The sequence below is a fragment of the Grammomys surdaster genome, unplaced genomic scaffold (genome assembly GCF_004785775.1).
Source record: "Grammomys surdaster isolate TR1022 unplaced genomic scaffold, NIH_TR_1.0 135, whole genome shotgun sequence".
Lineage (NCBI taxonomy): Eukaryota > Metazoa > Chordata > Mammalia > Rodentia > Muridae > Grammomys > Grammomys surdaster.
Genome location: NW_021604593.1, coordinates 735,489 through 758,207, shown reverse-complemented (window position 1 = coordinate 758,207; position 22,719 = coordinate 735,489). Strand labels below are relative to the sequence as shown.

General features: G+C 47.3%; 1 protein-coding gene across 1 annotated transcript; it reads right to left on the bottom strand.

Annotated features, from left to right (window-relative positions):
- Positions 1-955: 955 nt before the first annotated feature.
- On the bottom strand, positions 956-12,133 carry Hbegf (heparin binding EGF like growth factor). Its single transcript, XM_028762796.1, has 6 exons — positions 11,801-12,133; positions 11,419-11,592; positions 8,922-9,099; positions 3,789-3,944; positions 2,633-2,723; positions 956-2,371 (listed from the first exon to the last, which is right to left on the bottom strand). Exons 1-5 carry the CDS (start codon positions 11,844-11,846, stop codon positions 2,651-2,653), a joined length of 627 nt encoding a protein of 208 aa, XP_028618629.1. The 5' UTR covers positions 11,847-12,133; the 3' UTR covers positions 956-2,371; positions 2,633-2,650.
- Positions 12,134-22,719: the final 10,586 nt, after the last annotated feature.

Here is a 22,719-nt window from a genome sequence, read left to right as displayed (position 1 = left end):
GTTAACTGCATCCCACCATAGAGTTATGGATAGTGAGAACAGTGTACATAAACACGTCTGACACTGAGACAGCTTAAAAACACTCCTGTGTTGTCATGAAGTGGCAGTGCACACGCCTTTAATCCCAGCACTCAGAAGGCAGAGGCAGGCAGATCTCCGTGTTTAAGGCCAGCTTGGTCTACAGAATGAGTTCCAGGACAGCCAGAACAATACAGAGAAACCCTGTCTCAAAAAAAAACAAAAACAAAAACACCAGCCAACCAGTCAACCAGCCAACCAACCAACCAAAAAGCAAAACGAAAAGAAAGAAAGAAAATTTCTGTGTTAAACAGATTCCCAGGTAATCCAAGCAGAACAGTGCTGTGGAATGGCTCAATCAGTAAAGTGTTTTAATATGCAAACACAAGGGCCTTTGTTTCTATTCCTAGTGCCCTTATAAAAGCTGACACACTGACATGTGTCTGTAACTCCAGACCCTGGATAGTAGAAGCAGACACAGGGTAATCCCTGAAGCTCATTGTCCCACTAGCCTAGTAGTGAACTGGTAAGCTCTGGGTTCAGTGAGAGACTAACTGAAAAAATAAGAAGAGCAAAGTGGCCAGGGTAGCTTATACATCATTAATGTCTTCACTCAAGAGGCAAAGACATGTAGAACTCTGAGTTCTAAGCCAGCTAGGACTATGTAGTGAGACTTTGTCAAAAAAAAAATAATAAATAAAGGAAAAATAAATAATAAAGGATAGCAATTGTGAAAGACACCCAAGGTCAACTTCCGGCCTCATGTCCATAAAAACAAAATAAGCCAGGTGTAGTGCTGCGCTCAGGAGACAGTGGCTGATAGGTTTGAGGTTAAGACCAGCCTGGTCTACATAGAGAGTTCCAGGACAGCCAGGGTTCAATAGTGAGACCCTAAACAAACAAGCAAACATATACCAAACCAAAAACTAAACAGAACATGGATGGAGTAAGGGTTATCTTTATTTGGATCACAAGGTATGAATATGAACCAGGTTTTGGAAATATAGGTTGTAACAGTTCAGAAATGGCACTAGAGCCTTCCATGGGGACTGTGACAGCATACATTATAGTCTTGGTGAGACCGTAGTCTCCTCACCCAAAACCTTCCCTCCCACCAACCTTCTCTGTGTTAACCAATAGATATCAATTACCAAGAATAGTCAACTCCAAAATTCCCTGTTCTTCCTCAACCTTTTTCTTTACTAATGCCTTCCCCAAACTGTCCTGTGCTCTGCCAACCCTGCATGGAGTAGCACCAGAAGAATGGCAGGATAAGGGAAATGTCTTGACACAAAGGGAGTGAGACAGGGTGATGGAGTTCCAGGAAGCTGCAGGCATGGACGCCCAATCTCTTTTGAGATTTGGCAGGGAGAGGACACAGGCAAACACCAATATCTATTACACGTTGACATCAGCACCTTGGGCTTTTGAAACACGAACGGTAAACAAAAATCACCTAGGCAAGACTGCAGTCCAACTCACAGAGTGGCTCTGCCCAGATCGATCCCTGCACTCTGACCATACACAACCCCTGCCCCCAGCATACTCTGCTACAGGGACATCTCCTGAAATGTAGACAGACAATAAATTACTACCAATGGGTTACAGAGCAAACGGGAGCACAGCATTGAGCCAGATGGTAGAGCTGCAGAGAGCTGGGCCAGGACATGGCCAAAGTAACAGTCTAGGCACTTGAAATATTATTGTTAGATTGTTAAAAACTAAATATATTAACATACATAGAATAAAATAAATATATAATTTAAGAGGCATTTTACAAACAAACAAACAAAAACAACAACAACAGAACAATAAAATACTTGTTATTTTTCCCCTCTGGGTAGAAAAGTCCCAAAACTCAAGAGTTCTCGGGCTTGTGGTATTTCACAGTTAGCTCATCAAATCCAGCGTGCTGGAGGGTCCAAACAACAGATCCCTTGTGGCTACTTGAACACTTGGCTTCCCAACTCTGTTGCTCTCTTCCAGTCCACAAACCATTCATCCTTCCTCTCCTTTTTTTTTTTTTTTTCAGTCAAAGATCCTGGAGCCTATGGAAACTAGCTGACACTTTAATCCAGAAGCTAAGTGTTTAAATAAACCGCTGGGTTCAGTGGAGGAGGGTCAGGAAGGCCCGAAGGGCTCACTCGCTCCTGCTTTCTTCTGATCCGGATCCCAGTGGGCATAGTCTGTTTGGCACTTAGAGGCTCTGAGATTTTTGCAGAGCAATTACAGGAGGCCCAGTCAGGGTAGCAACTGGGAATGAATGAAGAAGTCTTCATGGCTGCTGGTGAAGTATTTCTCCTCTGTAGAGCTTGTAATGAACCACTGTCTCAGAAGTAGCCTCTGAAGGTTCCTGTAGCATATGAGGGAGGCATTTAAAGCTGGGTTCAATCTTAGAGAATGCAAACAGGGTTAGGAAGGGGAACTGGGGGTACCACAACCTTGTAACCTAGCCAGAGTCTCTGAAAACAGTTCTGCATTGGAACTCAGAAGTCACAGTAGTAACCTGCCCCCTGCTACCCCTAGACAAGAGAATTCAGCACTCACTGAAGCAGATCCACCCATGCCTTGGCCTGTCTGCCCTTGCTTCCCAGGACAAAGGATGGAGCATTACCTTGAGCTCAGGTCCTCCTCAGTGGGAGCTAGCCACGCCCAACTTCACTTTCTCTTCACTTTCCAAGTCATAACCTCCTCGCCTATGGTACCTAAGGAAAATAAGGTTTGTGAAGAAATGACAAAGTGTAGGCCCCACAGCCAGCCCTCTCAAGAGACTCCCACGACAGTGATCTATTTCTTCAAAAAGCCCAGAGGGTATGGCAGCTCATGAGTCTTTAGCCAGAGTTTAGCTTCTCTGGGGGATTCCTGTCTCTACCAGCAGAGGATTTAGATATATATTTGAATACGCATGTGTAATCATGTTTTTAGAGACAGCATCTCATAACCCAGACTGCACTAGCATTTCCTATGTAGCCCAGGATGGCTTCATAGCAGGTGTGTACCTGTCACCCCTGATTTTATTGGTTTTAGCATTATTTGGTCCTCAAAACATCCTTATGGAGTACAATTACTGAAAGATTACCGTCAATAATATTATCCATGCCTTTACTACCAAACCATGCATTAATGCCAGGAGGAAGAAATGTTTAAAGGGTGCCTCTATGGGTGAATGAGCAGGTCACAGGTAGGAAATGAACCCACGAGAACAGAGGAACAGAACCTGTATGGCCTGGCCTGGCAATAGGTACTCTGGACTTTACACATTGGTCTCATGCTGTGTCAGGCAAAAAAAAAAAAAAAAAAAGTTTCTAGAAAGTAGACAATACATGGAGGCGGATGTTTGTGTGTCTCCGCCAGTCAAAGATAGTTGGTATATCTAGGTTGGGTATTGTACACTTCTGATTGTATGGGCATCTTGTTATTGAGCATTACCAAACTTAGAAAGCCTTTGATTAACATTTTTTTAAAGTTATTTATTTTATTTTATTTTATTTTATTTTTTTTGGTTTTTCAAGACAGGGTTTCTCTGTGTAGCCCTGGCTGTCCTGGAACTCACTCTAGACCAGGCTGGCCTTGAACTCAGAAATCCCCCTGCCTCTCCCTCCCAAGTGCTGGGACCACCGCCCGGCCAAGTTACTAATTTAAAAAAGAAAAAAAGAAAGTACACAATATTGAGGCCAACAGCTAGGGGTATGAGGAGAGGCTCTAAGTCCGAGGGGAAGAAAGAAGTGAGTGACTCAGAAAAACAAGCCTGCAAGCTTGTAAACACTCACCTAAACATGAGAAGTCCCACGATGACAAGAAGACAGACAGACGACAGTACTACAGCCACCACAGCCAAGACTGTAGTGTGGTCATATGTATATAGGGGATTCTCCACCGGTAGGGTCAGCCCATGACACCTCTGCCCATGGTAACCAGGGAGGCAGCTAGAATAACAAGGAGATAGAATTAATGGTGTATGCACCCCCTCTGCCTCTCTCTACCCACCCTGCCCCCCGAATCCTGCTCGGGCAGGGAAGAAGTGAGGAAAGAGCTGCAGGTCTCAGTTTAGATGTACTCCACACGGCCCTCATCTATTACATCGGTTCTAAGGTGCTCTGCTATAGCTACTTCAGAGGACTTGGGCATAAGGGCTGATGGACTGAGCGGAGGGCGACTCAGCATCTCTTCCTCTATCTAGAGAGGCCCTTCAACATTCTGACCCAGAAATAAACCCAGCCTTGCCCATCAATGCATCCAGCATGCAGTCCCTCCCCACTGCTGCTCAGCCTATTAATAGACCTGTCCCTCTGCCAGGAATCATTTTTCTCATTTCCTTCATTTAACTCCTAACTCCCAACCTGGGAGCTAAACTACAGCCTTTGGCCTCTGAATGCTGGTTGGCCTCCGAATGCTGGCTGCTCAGTTCTCCTTTATCTCAGGGCACAAAGCAAACAAACCAAGATAACATCTTCCTGCCCAGCCACCCTGTCACATCGGGAAAGAATGTCAGAAACAATCCCCAGAGCTCTTCTCACTCAAGAAACAAATCATGTGACAACCCCTTCTTCAAACACAAAGCATTTCCTGAAAGCTCTTAGGAAGAGAAGACATCCCTTCTCACTCTGGAGATCCTTTGATGTAGGGGGAGCCCCATGCTAGAGAAAAGTGGTGTGGCTTCCCTAGGTCTCAGCGACAGGACAGCAGCATTGGCGTGAACCCTCTAACTTTGCTCATGTGCCCCCACGACTGCTCACCCATCAGCTGGGCTGGGGGTAGGCTTGTCAGCTTGGGGATGTTAGGCTAGCATCTGTTGAAGGAGGCACGGAGAACCGGTGGCCCTCTGCTCTGAATCGCACCTTCTGTGGAAAGAGGTGTGTACCTGTAGCCCCAGAGCCAGGATGAACCCCTCCTTCCTGCTGGCAGGGCCCTAGGAGGCTCCATGGAGCAGAGCTGTTGACTCTGGCAATGGCACAGGGGTCAGGATGGGTAGCACTGTGTCCCTGTTCCTCCCTATCTTAGGACTGCCCGACACCTACTTCTAGGTTCAGAGCAGCATAAAGGTAGGTCAGCCCCACAAAGGACAGAATATGTGTACCTAGCCTCTTCACTATGCCTGGTCCCTGAGTTGGTATCAGGAAAAATATATCTAACAATATCCCTTCCCTTCCAGGACCTAAAGGAAGCTCCTGGGAGTGTTTCTGGAAAATCATGTGTGCACAGAGATAAGGAATCAAAGAGATTAAGTGATCTGTCAAGTCTCAGAACTAGGAAGCAGCAAGACCAAGGTCAGAAGCTACAATGTCGCCCCCTTTGAGCAATGCGGGTAACCCTAAGAAAACATATCTGGTAGGTCCTGGGACTATGTGATCTGTTCTCTGACCACTTTATTATTATTATCATTATTGTTTATTATTCACAGCTTTGATAATAAATAGCAAATAATAAAGGCCTACCATGAGCCAAGAACACTGCGCTAACTGCTTCAAAAGGATTATTTCATTTGGCTTTTGGTGCTGAGGCTTGAACTTGGGGCCTTTCGATATCATTTAACATTTAAGGTCAGACCACCTGTGAAGTAGAGGTCACCATCCCCGTTTTTAAGAAACCAAGGCTTAACTTCCAATAAATATCATGCCAAGGTTACAAAGTTAGAGAGTAGCAGAGCTCTGGATGTAACCCAGCAGTCTGGATGATGTCAGCAGCTATGCTATGCCAGGGAGGGAAGCTGAATCTGAATCTGTTTTGCAGTTCCAAACCATCATCCGAACCCCACAGGTAGTTACTCAGATGGTAGAAATAAAACTCGGCCTCAGAGTCCCGCAATTCAGTTATATAATCCCTCTACCACCTCTGTCCTGAGTCAAAAGGATAATAATGTAAACGTACTAATATTACTCACTTCTCCCTCCCGTCCAAGCTGGGAAGAAGGGGGGTTGAGTACATTCTGAGCATCCCTGGATGCAGGGCAAGATCATGTGTCTTGCCCCAAGCCAACACACATCCATCAAACTAGGACATGTTTCTCCTCTCCCCGTCTGTGACCCACTTCAGAACTTTCATGACAACATAAGCTCCTTCTAGAGGCCAGAGATAACCTTCTGTATCTCCATATCTCCTCCAGGAGGTGAAGGAAGCCTCATTTGATAGAGGGGATCAGAATAACTGAGTTCCAGACTGGTTCTGCTATTTCTAGCCAGGTGATCTTGGGCAAGTCTCATTACTTTTCTAAGCTTTGGTTTCCTCAGGTAAAATCAGAAGTAATAAAAGCCTACCTCATTGGAGCATTATGAAAAACCCAGACCTCACTTATGTGAGTTATTATACAATCAAACCAGAGGGTAAAGCCTGTTTCTCAAGGAACGAGATGTTCAAGCCAGATGAAGTCAAGGGAAGGGGCTTCTCTGCATGTGAGCAGTGTGTATAGTGCAGCTCCAAGCTTGCCTCTCTTCCAGCGAAGGCCTTTCCAACCCAGCTACCCCCCAGGTTTGCTCTAGCCACAGGAAACCCTGCAGCCAGTTTCTGGGTCAACAGTCAGTCAGAAGAAGCCCAAGAAAACTGCTCTTTGAGGGCAACTTTTGGCTGATGACACAGAAGGATTTTCCTGTTCCTGGTGGCTGTCAAAGGCTGGGTTAGGAAGCCAGTTAGCCTCAAGTTTACCACAGCAGCCTGGACACACCCTGGCTAGCAGCTTCTGGGTCTAAAGTAGAGAAGTCACAAAGAGGGACACAGATGTAGGTGCACAGACATCACATTGCCCAAAACCAGGAGCTCTATGTCAAAGAACCCACCCTATGAAGTCTGCCTAGGAAGTTGACACCAAGCCTTCTGGACGCTTGCTGTCCTCTTAGAGTAGTAAAATCCTAAGGAGTGTTCTAGGACAACAGTTGCCTCCCATAAAATTCTGCTTGGGCTCTAGAAGGACAGGCATAGAGGAGGAAAGCCAACACTTAGTGTGTCCTGGGAACATGAAAAGCATGCTGGGATAGGAGTGAGACCCCATTTTCTTCCCATGAACTTATTTAGCTGTTGATCTCATGCAAATAACTTCCTACTTGCCCACTGTGGTTTCCTCATTTTCTAAGTAGAGAAAGTTCTGCCCTCCCAACAGAGGGCTTTTGGAAACCCCAAAGACCATCATCTCCTTTCATTCCTTCAGACAGAGTAAGTGCTCACCATGCCTGCTGGGCTGAATTGGATTTAAATGTAAACAATGAAGGCTTCAAAGAAATAATACCACTAATACCAACATGATTATTATCACTATTCCGAGGGCCACTAGGTGGCCTTAAGCACACTTCTTGGGTTCTCTGAGCTTAGGAGGTCAGGGAAACCCTGCTTCTTGGCTGATAGATGGAAGCCCTGCAAATCCATTCAACAAAACACCCTGAGCCACAAACATCCCTAGACAGCGTGGCTAGACAGAATCCTGGCTCTAGTCCATCTTGACTACCCTCAGAGTCACTTTCTCCACCCTGAGTTAATGGTGCCATTTTACACGTTTAAGACAAACATTTCCTGTCCTGTCCTGTCCTGTCCCAGGACATTGGAAAGGAGCAGACTGAGACTCTACCTTTTTTTTTTTGTTGTCGTTGGTTTTTGGTTTTTCAAGACAGTGGTCTCTTTGAGTATCCCTGGCTGTTCTGAAACTGGCTCTGTAGACCAGGCTGGCCTCGAACTCAGAAATCCACCTGCCTCTGTCTCTGAGTGCTGGTATTAAAAGCAAGAGGGTGTGTGCTATCACCAGCTGGGTGATTCCCATTCTTAACCAAGCCTCTCCAATACACCAAACTCCTGCCTAGGACATTACAGGAAAGGACACACTGTCTGTGAAGGTGAGAATAGATCTGTCTGCCAACTGCTAAATACAGGACAGGTCTGCTGTGTGTGATTAGGTAAGATTGGGTGCTTATGAAAGTTAAAGGACCCACGCTAGTCACAGGTGGAAGAGATGCCATAAGACAGACTTTTTTTTTTTGGACAGAAGGGGAGGCAGTGTATACACAACAGCATCCTGAACTGTCCCAAGTCTCTTAGGAAGAGTCACAGAGTTCCAAGAGCCTTTCTCTCTCTTGACAGGGAAGAGAGGGGATGTCTGTAGCCTGATACGGGACATTGGCTTCAGGCACATTGGCCACATTTTGCTTGCCAGAGAGCATAACACCACCGTCATCCCTGAGGAGTTGCCAAGGTGGCCACTTGCTGGGTTTTGCCTATGAGAGGATACTGAACCCACAACCCCTCCATCCACACTCCTGACAGGGAGCAGTGATGCTGTAGGCTGAGTTGAGTTCCACTGATAAACTTGCACACACACAAAAAAGTGTTCTCCAACCCCCTATTCCCGACAAGTTCAACATCTTCTATGTCTCCCACATCCTTCTGTCCCTTGCCTGGGTGAAAAAGTAAAGAGGAGGGGCTTCAATTCATACTGCATGCTGGTTCCTCTCTGTATAGTCCTGCCATGCCTTAGGATCAAGGCACACCTGCTCGCCCACATGCACACACTTGAGTACATGCACCCGCACAGCATGTGACTTAAGGCACCTCATATCAGCTGCCGGAAAACCTATCTGCTGTGTTTCCTATCAGTTTTCCTTTCCAGAGAAGTGTCCAGAACTAAGTCCCTCCTTCACAAGTGCCAGCTCTCATGGACACACGCTCATTTAAAGGTAGGCAGGAGGAAATGTCCTGAAGGATTGAGGAGAGTCATAACTCCACGCCACAGGAAATTACATCCTCTTTGGTGGTAGCAGTGGCGGCGGGGACTTCCGCTGACTAAAAATATGTCCCTTCCTTTGAACTTCCTCCCAGAGGTTGAAAAGAAACTGAGTGAAATTATGAATTCAAGGAACAGTGACAAACAGAACATGTGGCTGGCAGTGTGACAATGAGATTCCTTCTGGGAATGGAGGAGCACTTACTGGCAAGAGGGAGTACGGAGATCCTTCACGTATCTGCACTCTCCATGGATGCAGTAGTCCTTGTATTTCCTAAGGCACGGGTCTCTCTTCTTTCCTAACCCCTTGCCTTTCCTCTTCTTTTTCCCATTCTTTTCTTTGCTTGGGGTGGCCAGAGCTTGCGGCTTGGAGGAGAAAGCAACTGCAGGGAAAAGGTACTCGGTAAGCGTTTCTACTCTGTCCGTTTAAAAAGGTAGCTACAGATACAAGCTAGGTTGACCTCAGACTCCCATTTCTCCCACCCCAGCATCTGGAACATGGAATTACAGATGGGTAACCCCCAAACCGATGAGGATGCACACACTCTTTGATCCCACCTGTAGTCAGAGGCCTGGGAAAACTCTTTAAAAACCACTAGAAAGAGGAAACTTTTAAGAGGAAATTGAGGTTGCGTTAAGTCCCAAGGAAGAAGGGCTTTGTTCTAAGAAAGCCAGAGTAACTGCAGGTCACAGCACGAAGCTAACAGCCTGACATTCACAGGCATGCTCTCTACCAATCTGAGATTCCCCCACGAGCTCGATGCTATTGTAGCTCTCAGCCTCATTTCCTGGTCCTCTACTCAGTGACCCACTTGCTGGAAGACTGTCACAGACAAAAATTGCTTTGAGAGAAGGAACGTGGCTGTTTGGGGTAGGAAGCTTCTAAAATAAGAGTGTCTATAGATTGGGAACCTCTCCTCTGGAATTCCCATTGGTTTCAGGGAATGGGTTTGGTGCAGAACCTAGCTCTGAAACAGAAAATGAGCCATTTCTGATTTAAAAGGCCTTACTTTTTTGAGTTTAGGCAAGATATCTGCCCTGCCCTCTGCCCTTTAACAATTCATCCACTTTTTCAAACATCCAATTAGATTTATCCCCAAATTATGCCTGGGATAGGGAGGGCGTTATAATACATACAAGGAACTGTCTGGAAGGAACTGGACTATGACAACCCCACTCTTCTTTCCAGGTTGCAAATATGGGGAGGGGGCAACGTCATATCTAGCTGGGACTGGCCATAATCCCAGGAGTCAGATGCCAGCCTTCCCCATCCCAGAACCCAATAGTTAAAAGGTGCTTACTGTTCATAGCTATAGCTTGAGTCTGGCAGAAAGATGAACATGATAGGTTATACTAGGGACACAGAACTCTCAAGATAAATGAGTCTTCAAGAATGCCAGGGCATTTTCATGATGAAAACTGTTAGATCCCAAAAGACAGGGACTTGCCCCAGAGTACTACAGGATTAGGATTAGAGCAGTGCTATCTTGTCCTGTTTTAGGTTCCTAGAACACTCAGAAGGTTTTGCAGGTGGCCAGAGGAAGCCAGTTATCAGGACTCCAAGGAAGCAACGCAGCAGAATCCAAGGCAATCAGAGAGATGCAGAATAAGACTGACAAGCTAGGCTCCTGCTGAGGAGAGGGAGCAGTGAGTCAGGTTGGCAGAGGTAAGAGGAGCAGCCACGTGGGTGGGGGGTGAGTCACAGCCCTGCCCAGCCCTATCCAGCCTAAGAGAGAACCAGGAGAATCCAGACTGTTCAGGACATGGGTGACCCCAGGGGGTCACTGTTGAGAGGATGGTGCGTGGGACCCCAGCCTCCCAGTTTTAGAGCAGACTCTTGACTTATACAAAGTAGAGAAAGAACCTAGGGAAGTCTTGGGTGAGGAGGGAGCAGGCATGCTAAGCAGCAGGTGGAGCTGAACAGGTGTGTCTCTTTCCAACCAAATATAGTCATTCCGGGGCCCACAGGGCTTTGGGCTGGCTCCGCCTCTGAGAATCACTGCAAGTGGCCAGAGGCAGCGAGGCCCTCAGGTTCAGGACTCTGACCAGTCCTTGTGCTCAGCCCCAGATACAGGTTATAGGATCATACGTAGCTCTTCTCCCTGGAATCTCCTTAGGGATTCGAGTGGACTCTACAAGTTTCAGACCCACAGCATTTCAAAATAGCCTCCCAGGGCCCCAACATTCACCATTCATAGCCAGCTGCAGGGGTGCTGGCCTCATCTACCAAAACTAAGCTCCTCACTGCCCTGTCTTCCTCTAGCCTGGAGATGGGTGGACGAAGGAGACTACCATCGCACACTTTCTATTTCCCATCTATTAACGTTTTATATATGATCATCGCATATATAGTCATACATCAAATAGGACTTGCACCTTTTTTTGGCATAGAAACTCTAGAGAAAGCATCTCTGTCACGCCGTCCTTCTGCCATCCAGCCTACCTCAGAGGACAACCTGCCTCCTTCACTTTCTCTAAAATACAAAGTAAGACTCCACACTAGATGAGACCAAAGACAAGAATGACCAAACTGTATTCCAGAATCTCCAACTCCAGTCAGGACATAAGCTTTTCCTTGAAGTCTTCCATAAACATCCCTTCAGTCCCCCGGGGGTGGGGGATAGGGGCAAAAGCATAAATCTTAGGCCTGTGCATTCATCAGCTGCGAACAGCGTCTAAGGTTAGGCAGCCTCCACACCCACCTTTGAAAAGGTCCAGATCTGCCCCTTCCAAATCCTGGACCTCCTGAGCACGATCACCTCCCGTGGGTAGCAGTTGGTTTGTGGATCCAGTGGGAGGGTCAGGGTTGCTGGTTGCTGCGGCCAGACCTCTCCGAACCCGCTCCAGACTGTCACCGGTCACCAACGCGGACAACACTGGACAAGAGAAGAGAGGAGGCCGCAATAAGACCCTTTGCCTAGACCCCGCTCTACCACGCCATCGAGGTCCACACCCGCCCTTCAGAGCGCACGGGCCCCACCAAGTGGTCCGCTCGGCGGGTGGGGGGCGCCGCGGCGACCTTCCCACGTGTCCCCCGCACGGCGCCCACCCCACCCCCGACCTTGGAGACATATGAGCTTTTACCTGCGGCCAGAAAGAGCTTCAGCACCACCGACGGCAGCAGCTTCATGGTCCCGAGCCTGGCGGAGACGGGGAGGCAGCGATCACTTTGGATGCGGCGGCCGCTGGACGCCTGCACCGGAGCCAGGCGGCGGAGGACAGAGAGATTCCACTAGGCACCGTCCGCTGCCTGCTTCTGGGTGAGATCCTGTCTGGGAACCTTACGGCCGCGGTTAGTCTGTCTGTTCAGAGTCGGTCCGCGCGTCCGCTCCAGCCCTTGAAGGTCTGTCAGGCCGACCAGCCGCGTGCAGCTCCCCGGGCCGACTGAGCGCTCGCTCGCAGCGCGCGGCCGGGAATAAGGCTCCCGGGAAGGAGTGGGAGCCCCGCCCCGCCCGGCGCCGCCCCCTCCCCTCCCCCTCCCCTCCCCCTCCCCTCCCCCTCCCGCGCCGGGAAGCCAGCCCGGCTGGAGGCGCCGACAGCGCTGCCCCGGACTAGGCGGTCGCGGCGGGAGGACCGGGAGGCGCTCACATTTTTGGGACCAGGCCAGAGCAGCCGTGACTGGAGTGTGGGTGTAGGGCGAATGACCAGCAGGTGGCGAAGACAGGATCCTACCTTTCCTCCTACGCGGGTCTCGGTGCAGCCTAGGGAAAGGTGATCTGAGAGCTGTTCCTGGCCTCTGCCCCTGAACCTCTGACAAGTCCTCGTTCCACACTAGATATCTGCGCTCAGAAGATACCAAGCAGTAAAGAATAATTCGTTTATCGTTTAAAAATTAGAAACACGAATGCCAGCTGGTCTCCTAAGGGCAAAGTGACCAGACACGAAGTTACAATCATTTGATGCCAGTCCAGCAACAGCAAAGGAAGTTAGGAGTGGCTTCCACTGCTTTCCCCCAGGGGACAAAGTCTACTTTAGGATTTCTGAGCTATGCGATATAGTTCCCAGGCTTTTGCAATCAGAGACACAGATTATAGAACAAGCCTCATGATTATAGGACAAGCCTCATACTTTTCCTTGGAAATTGAGACCACTCTCTCAAACATAAACTTTCCTCTCAAAAGACCCAACAATCTAACCTCGAGTGTGTGCGACCCGTGCAGGATAGATGTGTTTCTTTTTACGAGGAGGGGGGTCGCCTGGAGTCAATGTCCTGACTCAAATAATGACTCCCTCAGTAAGTATTTCGGCTCCTAGGGACGTGCTGGGTAGGGAGTTTGACACAGGGCTGGGTTGGCATTCAGAGCCTTCAAATTGTGCCAGACAGAGAGCACTTTGCCTGATTCAGCCATGTGTAGGGATAAAAACAGGACTACTATTTATACACTGTCTATCCCACTCTTTCTCCCCACCCCACCCCCACTTTCTCAGGGGTCAATCTGGCTTCCCCCTTCATTCTCCATAGCTCCACTCCCAGGCCTAGGTTTCCACAGTGAACTGCCGTGTCACAGACTTGGATTGCTACTTACTATGTGAACTTGGACAAGATAATTGATTCTATTTTTTTGAAAAAGGTTAATTTGTTTTTATTTTATGTGTATGGGTGTCTGCCTATATGTATGTCTGTGGACAGCAAGCCTGCCCAGAGAGGTCAGAAGAGGGCATCAGACTCCCGGGGACTGTTGTTACAGATGGTTGTGAGCCCCTGTGTGGATGCAGGGAATCAAACCTGGGTCCTCTGGAGGAGCAACCAGCGCTCTTAACAGTTGAGCCGTGTCTCTAGCCCCTAAAACAATTGATTTTACTGAGCCTCGGTTTCTACATATCGCCAATGGGAATAACAGTAGTATTACTAGCCATGCCTGCTGTGCAGAAAGCCTTTTGAGAACTGAATGAGGAAGCAAATATAAAGCAGAAAGTGCAGGGTCTGGTATAAGCTTGCAATAAATTTGACCTAATACTGCTGTAGTTGTTACCACAGGACATCCAACTTTGACTACTCTGTTTCCTTAGATACCATTTTCTCTCCCTTTCCTAGGCACCCAGTCTGGCCAGGTGTCAGGGTCCAATTGTGCTGTCAAACTGCTCTCAGGCGGAATCTTACTTGTCACCTATTTGGCCAAAAGCCACCTTGGTGTTCCTCTAGGTGCTCAGTATCGGGCCCAGGACCTCAGCAGCTGGCCACCACCCCAGCCACTCCTCATCGCCAACAGTTGTTTAATATTAAAACTGAAGCCATCCAGGGGTCAGGGTTCTCCCCAGGGAAGGGTGGAGGGAGACACTTCCTGACACATGACCAAATCACTCCCCTTTCCCCCCTCCTACCATTCACACCCTGCTCTCCTGTCCTAGCCTGCTTCTTCCTTCCTATACTAGGTCCTTCCGCCTCACCACCACGTCAGCTCAGCTTTGTTGGGGCAACTCCAGGCTTTCATCACACCCGGGAGCCTCACCCTGTCCAGGTCTATGTGTCAGGTTTTACAAGGAAGGGCCTGGAGAAAAGAGGGCGAAAGACCTGAAATGTATTTAGGATAGTCACTTCCCTTCCCAGAACTGCAGAGAACCTGGGACTGAAAGATTAAGCAAAATAAAACAGAATTACAACTGGGAATGCAACTGAGTGATAGAGAGTTTGCCTAGCATGTGCAAAGCCCTGGGTTCCATCTTTAGTGTCTCAAAAAAGAGAAAAAAAGAAAAACTATCACCACCATTACCACCGCCACCACCACCACCACCATCACCACCACTGCCATCACCGCCACCACCACCATCACCACCACCACCACCACTACCATCACCACCACCACCATCACCACCACCATCACCACCACCACCATCACCACCATCACCACCACCACCATCACCACCACCACCATCACCACCACCACCACCATCACCACCACCATCACCACCACCACCACCATCACCACTACCATCACCATCACCACCACCACCATCACCACCACTGCCACCACCACCATTACCACCACCACCATCACCCTCCCTACACTTACTTACAAACAAATGTTTAAATATGTATAATTACTATACTGAGGCTAAGAATGTATGTCTGTGACAGGAGTGCTTCCTCAGCATGTATAAGGCCATGGATGTGATCCTAGGCACCAAGAGAAAGGAGGAGGGAGAGTGGAAAGAAAAGAAATAACATGTCTAAGAAACTTTGCACTTGATTTTGGCCATTGAAATCCTGGCAGCTGAGGGGAAGTTGGATGTGGAAGAAGCAACAGTTTTATAGAAAGAACAATAGGCCGTCTACAGTTCAGCCGAGACTCTGGTGACTATATGTAGTTCTCTGCCTGATAAGAAAGTCGGTATCTTTGTTGAACAGGACCCATTGTTAGGAAAAATCCTTATACTGATCCCAGCACCTAGAAGGTAGAGGAATAGGGTCAGGAGTTCAAGGTCATCCTCATTAATATATTGAATTTGAGTCCTATCTGGACTACTTGAGGATAGATCTCAAAAACAAAAATCTCAATCATAATGTGTCCTGGAGTAGCTCCGTTAGAAGGTGTATTCTCTAAACATTCACTGTCAGAGTAAGAGCATGCTATGGTGAGAACTCAAGAGTCGTGCAGAAGAGGATGTGTTCTGATCCTGTACTTAGGTTCGAGGATGGATTAACAAAGCCTTATCTGAAAAGGCAATGAGACCGAGGCCTGAGTAAGAAGAAGAAAGAAGATTTGTGATCATTTGTGGCAGAGCGTTCCGAGTCTTGCTGTAGTGCAAAGGGTGGGTGTAGAAAGTAGCTTAATGCTATGGTAGCAGGAAGACCAGACAGGTAGCAAGTGAAACGGCCATGGGACAAAGGCGAGGGTAGAGGACCGAGGACATAAGCTGAAAGCGTGGGCAGTGGATTATTCCCCATCACTGATAATCAACCGAGACAGGGATGGGAAATCAGAGTTATGTAAGATTGTTCCATGTGACTTGTTCCTCTACCTGCTCTGGCTGTCACGAGCCAAGCACTCACTCCTAGGTAGCGCTTCAATGGGCAAGTCTGCTTTCCTCAACTATTGACACATGAGCAAACTGAGGCTTCTCTGACTAGCTTTTTGCTACTAGTGAGTCAAACAGGAGCTAATCTAGAGCAGAACCCATGGCATCCTGTTTCCCAGCTCAGGCTGGGTTCCCAGGCGGCTGGAAAGGCAGGCTCCTTGGGACTCCGAGTGCTGCTGACTCACTGCTAAAGCACTGAGTCTTTGATTTGAAGAGAACTCTTGTACACCAGTGTGGAAGAGCTGGGAGAAAAGTGCTACAAGACATGGCAGTGGGGTTGAGGGGTTGAGGCTCTTGGAGAGGGACCGTTCATGATCCTTTCCTCTCTGTGGCTGCTACATATACCTTGTAAATGGGTTCCTCTAAACCTGGCTGTGGATCAGAATCACCAGGGAATACATTAAAGGCAAAAAGGCCCAGCCAGATGTGGCGGTACACACCTTTAGTTCCAGCACTTGGGAGGCAGAGGCAAGGCAAATCTGAGTTTGAGGTCAGCCTGGTCTACAGAGGGAGTTCTAGGACAGCCAGGACTACAGAGAGAAACCCTGTTCTAAGAAACAAAGCAAAACAAACAAACAAACAAAGCCTCAAACTCCAGGTTGGGAGTGTAGCTCTTTGGAAGAACACATGCCTAGTATGTACAGGACCCTGTACTATAAAACCAACCAACCAACCAACCAACCAACCAACCAACCAACCAACCACCAGCCAACCAAAAGGTTATGTAAAGGTAGGCATTGTGGTACATGCTTATAATCTCAGCACCTGAGACCAATACAGAGATAGCAAGATTTTGAGGAAGGCCTGGGCTACATGAGACACTGTCTCAAACAACAAAACCAGAAACCCTTTGGAACTGGAACCTCCGAGGCGGGAGCAGAGGAAATCTGAGACACGTGTTCATGTGCATTAAATATGCTAGTATCACTGCCCTCATTTTAAAGGGTGAGAGCCGAAAACAAAAACAAAAACAAAAGCCGGGCGGTGGTGGCACATGCCTTTAATCCTAGCACTTGGGAGACAGAGGCAGGCGATTTCTGAGTTCGAGAGTTCGAGGCTAGCCTGGTCTACAGAGTGAGTTCCAGGACAGCCAGGACTACACAGAGAAACCCTGTCTCAAAAACAACAACAACAACAAAAAATAATAAAGGGTGAGAGCTCGAGGACGTATGGCACAGTCCGAGGTTATAGCTAGGACATCTACCTCACCACACCTGAGCAAGTGGACGAGAAGACAGCAGCGTCCTTCCCTGCTGCCTCTGCACACAATACCGTCATCAGCTTTCCTGAGGGAGTCCTGGAGTATGGTGACCATAATCGCTGCCTAACTGGGCTGACCTGAGCCATGACTTGGATCAGAGCAGCAGAGTAGCTAGTGAAACAGATGCACGCAGGACTCAGGCAGTTGTGAGTTCAAAATTTCACACTTATTTGTAGCTGCTGTTTGTTTGCTTGTTTGGTTTGGTTTGGTTCCCAGCTTTATTTTAACATTTATTTGTTTTGTTTCACTTGTTAGTTGTGAAGTGCTTGCTGGAGCCATTTCTCTCCTTCCACCACCATGTGGGTCCCAGATACCAGACTCAGGCTATCGGACTTGGCAGCAGATACCCTCACCTGCCATTTATTTCCCAAGCCCCTTTGCTCAACTTTCTAACTCGAAGCAAGTTATTCAGTGTTTTCTTATATGTAATGTATACATCTGAAACAGGGCAAGGACAGCAACTATCATTGAGCTCTTGTGATGAACAAATCAGCTCATGTGTCTAAAACAGAGCATGACATCTGACATACGGTAGGTGGGTAATGACAGCTGTTACTATGAACAAATTCATTTCCTGCCTTTCTTCCTCGTTTTTCTTCCCAAGTGGGGAATTTGATATGTATCCATGCACTCAACATATCCCGTGCCTTGCCTTACTTCAAGCCCTGGACTGCTCATTTGAAATTAACGATGAAGGGTTAAAACAGTCATGTTGTTTATGGCCAGGGAGACCAATCATGCTTTTTGTTTTTTTAATCTTTCTTGTCATGCTGCTATCAAAAGGTTTGCTGAGGCAGTTCTGTGACTATGGAGAGTAGCTAATCTGAAAATACTACTTTATCCTGGACCAGCCTTCCCTGGAGATGGAGTGCCAGAGACGGCCGTGCTTAATAATGAGGCAGTAAATCTAGAGGTTTGGAAACCTCAACCCAAGAACAGCAGTTCTGGCTCAGAGCTCATCCAGAAGCTTGTGGCAGAAGGTTTGGAAGTGCATGCTAAGCAGCTCCGGGGCTCTGTAGGGTGGGAGACAGTGATTCCAGAGGATACTTCTAGAGGATGCTTTAGTAACCAAGAGTTTAGAGTCATTCAAACTCAAGGTCGGGCTGAAGTGTCACTGTTCTCTCTTGGCATGGTTTCTCCTATACTATCGGAATCAGCTGGTCAAGCAATTTTAGAATATTTAGAATTTTAAAATGTTAGATTCTGGCCTGTGTTTGGGGTCCCCTGTACCTCTTTATGCTGGCATTTGGTAGTGAATACTCTATACACACCTGGGCATGGATGTTCGTTCTGGCATCTGACTCAGGCCAGGATTTGAATAGTCTAAAGAACAGGAATGGAGGTAGTAGGGAGAAGCTTTGGTAGAAATGTCCAGAAATCCATGACACTCAGTCAGGAAAGGACATTTATAATGTTCCCCATCCCCTTCCGTTCGTTTCTATTTTCTGTGACTTTATCTGCAGTCATTCCCTGACACAGATGGCTTTCTGCTAGCAGGAAGGGAGCAAAGGATCCCTCACCCTTCATCCCCTCTCAAGCCTTAGATTCCTCACAGAGACAAAATGAGAGGCTCAAACAGCCATGCCATGTCCAGGCATTGGCCGTGGAGGTCCATCGTTGTGTTTTCTGTGAGGTGCTTCCAAAGGCTTGCTGAGACATTCTCTGGAGTGCATACAGTGGGCCATCTACAGGCATGATAGCTTTCATCTGTGACTCAGCCTCTTGGCTTGTAAGTAGTGAGGATAATAGGCTGCTTACTGTGTTCTTGGGACAATGGAAGGAGATAGTTTCTGGAGTGCTTAGGAAAGCATGGAGCTCCCTGTGAATAAGTCAATACTCTTGTTAATTTTTTCAATGCTTAACCTTGGAATGCAGTCATACTGTACTCTGTGCCGGAAATGTACGTGTTCAGTTCCTCATTGGTATGCAGCTACAGGGCAGCAATCTAACAGTTTAGCAGCCATTTACGATTGCTGGTCTAAGACAATGGTTTAGGAAGGAAGAGATGCTGCTCCCTACAGGACATTCTAGGAATTTAGGGGAGGTGGGTTTTGGGGGTTTTTTGTTTTTTGTTTGTTTTTTGATTTTTGGGTTTTTTTTTGTATCAGTGAATTTTTTAAGGAATCTATGGGGGGAGGGGGGGGGTGTCAGCTCTACACAGCCAAGGTATAGTGATGCAAATCTATACTATAATCTTAGCACATGGAAGGAGGAGGCAGACAGACCTCTATTGAGTTCAAAGCCATCCTTGTCTACACAGTGAATTCCAGGCCAGGCAAGAATACAGTGAGACCCTGCCTAAACAAACAAACAAACAAACAAACAAAAAACGAGAGACCTCTGCCCTAAATGGGATGGCTAGAGCATATTTCTCCCTCAAGGCTCAGGGACCTATGCAGAAGAGGGGTCCAGAAAGATTTGTAAGGGCCAGGAGTGATAAATGACTTCAAGGCAGCAGTGTTTTCCAGACATAACAGGACAGATACATATATGAACTCAGTATTTGTGACAATACACATAAAAACCTGCGTAATCTCAAACCAGACAAAATTCCAGCATAGAGGAGAGGAAGTGGACACCAAGTCCCAGCCCTAGCTGAGGAATTATCAGTGTTTGAGGTGTTCTGGGGAGGGGATGTCTGTTTTCTCTGATGCTAGACATCTGGCATAGCCAGGGAAGATCCCAAGCCCAGAGGGATTAATCAGCCAACACAAATACATCTGATGAGTTCAAAAAACAGAGAGACAGAACAAGAAGCTGGGTAGGTAGGAAGATAGGGAGGATAGGGAGGAGTTGAGGGAGGGGAGAGGGGAGTAAATATGAGCAAAATACATTGTATGAAAATGCTCAAAGAATGAAAAAAAACCCAGCCCAACAAACAAAAACAAAACAAAAAGAAGGGGCTGAAGAGGTGGCTCAGCAGTTAAGGGCACTAGCTGTTCTTTCAGAGAACCTGGGTTTAATTCCCAGCAGTCACATGGCAGCTCACAACTGTCTATAATTCTAGTACCAGAGGATCTAATATTGTCTTCTGGCCTACAAGGGCAGTTCATGAATATAGTAAACTTAACACTGATACACCACACACACACACACACACACACACACACACACACAAATAGAATAAGATAGAAAACATTGCTGTACATTTTGTTCTTCTTTTAAACTTCCAGCTGGATTTTTCCTTAATGAAAGCCCCACTACTTGATCTTAACCCCATTTCTAACTTATACAAAATACAAAGAGGTTTTCCCTGAGCTTTTCCAGGAAGGAAGTTAGAATGGAATGTTCATTTTGGTGGTATTTGCATTAAGCAGTATTTATAGCTGTCACATTCCTTAAGCCCATGTAGATGTATGCAATGCTATTTCTAGAATAGTCTTGACTGGAAGATTTACACATTGAAATGATTTTTGTTTTGAGTTGAAGGATGTCTTGCTATTATGGCCAGGCTGACCTTGAACTCCTGGCCTCAAGCATTCCCTTTGCCTCTACCTCTAGGTAGCTGGAACAAAAGATGCTCCAATGTGCCTGCCTCCAGTGTTGCTTTTGTTTTAAGACTAAGTGTACAGGTAGGGTATTATCCTTGAACTTCATTTCCAGGATAATAAAAGAGTGCTAACAGAAGATATTACAAAAATAAAGTATGGAAAACATTTTTTTTTCAAGACAGGGTTTCTCTGTAACAGAGCTCTAGCTGTCCTGGAATTAGCTCTATAGAAAATGCTGTTCTCGAACTCACAGAAATTTGCCTGCCTCTGCCTGCTGGGATTAAAGGCATTCGTCAACCTGGCTTTTTTTTTTTTTTTTTTTTGTCTTGTGTATTATAAGCTGGCCTCCATGGATGATTTTAAAGTTCTAAATCTCCTGCCCCCAAATGCTGGGATTGCAGGCATGCACCACCAAATCCAGTTTATTCAGTGGCAAGAATTAAAAACAAGCCTTCACACATGCTAGGACAAGGACGACGAAGATGACAACGAGGAGACACACACACACACGCCCCCATCCCTATGACGGTCATTCATATCTTACTTCAGGAAGATTTGTATCTTGCTTTGTTTCCATGAAAGAAATTTGAGACCCAGAGGCAAAGTCCTTCATCAAGACACCCAAGAAGTCAATGGCAACACCAGAATGAGAACCAGGCCTTTGAACTCCAGGGCACACATCCAGGGTGGCTCCTTATGTACGGCATGCCTTTCCCCAGCCCTAGCTAGAAGATCAAAGGCTGCTCTGGTCTCCTAGGCAGCTCCTTCACCATCCTGCCATGCTCTGAGTACCCAGACTCACAGGGTGAAATGAGGTCTGGTGAACAGGTATGGTGGCCTCAGTGATTTTAAGGTACTCTTGGAACAGTAAGGACAGACCTTCCGAACTTTGGCAGAAATTATGAAGGGAAGTGTGTATGTGTTTTGGGGGTTATTCATGCCAAACTCATGATTCTATCCCTTCAAGTTTTCTTGAGTCATTTACCCACTAAGGTTCGGACACATTCTTGAAGGAATGGTCACAGGAGTTCAGCCCCTAGGCCAGTTTCTGCTCCACTGGGGACAGAAACCACCTCTCCCCTCTGCGTAGGTAACGTAGTGACTCCTTCCTCTGCCTTGGACCAGCCTCCTAAGCCAGAGGAAGTTGGAGGACAGAGACATCTGAATCCTGTTTCTAATAAGGGTTTTAACTCTTATTCAGACAAACCTGATTGAACCATTTCCTTTCCTTAGATGCTCCTCCACATGTCATCCCTCAGGCCCAGTCTGCGTTGGGCCAGGCCTAGACAGAGACTCAAATACTCCTCCCTGCCATCTTGCTTTTTCCTGAGCCCTGGCAGAAAAACAAAAACATAACCGCTTGGTTTTAGGGAGCGGCTCTGGCGATTCAGGCCGTGGGGAGCAGTGCCCTCGTGTGGCCATCAGAAGAAGCACGGCTCTTGGCCCAACCCCTTCCTTTCTATGCGTTCACGGATCAAGAATTTATTGAGAGCCACTGTGTGCCAGGCTGCTCAAGGCTCAGGGGCCAAGTCAAGTAAGATACCGCATCAAAGGTTGTACAGTTGTGTGTGGTGATGCAGGCAATAAACCACAAACAAATAATAAATAAGGTTACTAGTAGTGATAACTGCTAGGTAAGAAAACAAAACAGAAATGTCATAGATTGAGCCCAGAGGAAAGGTTCCTTGAGTAAACCATATTTGAGAGAGATGAGCCCTGGGTGTGAGCATCCAGACCTGTGAAGACTTGGGGAGAAAGAGTTCCTTACAGAGAATAGCAAAGCCCCTCAGGCCTTTCCATTACATAGAAGGGGGGCCGGGAGCTGGAGGGTAGGAGGTTAGAAAGAAGGCAGCAAAGGAAGGGTGGAGATGTGTTGAGGGTAGGATGGTGCTGTTGCCAGCAGCGAGAGGTGTTAGCTAGGCAAGAAGAGGGCATCGGATCCCATTACAGATGGTTGTGAGCCAGCATGTGGTTGCTGGGAAATGAACTCAGGACCTCTGGAAGAGTAGTCAATGCTCTTAACCACTGAGCCATCTCTCCAGTCCGTCTTCTTTTTTCTTATCCATGGAGTTTTGTCTTGGAGGAGGAGATCTTACAGCTTACAGCTGGAGAAGGGAGTGCCCTTACTTATATGTAAGTCAGAAGGGGGTTAGACTTGAGACATAGCTCATTAGTGCGTGTGTGTGCCAGAGAGAGAGAGAGAGAGAGAGAGAGAGAGAGAGAGAGAGAGAGAG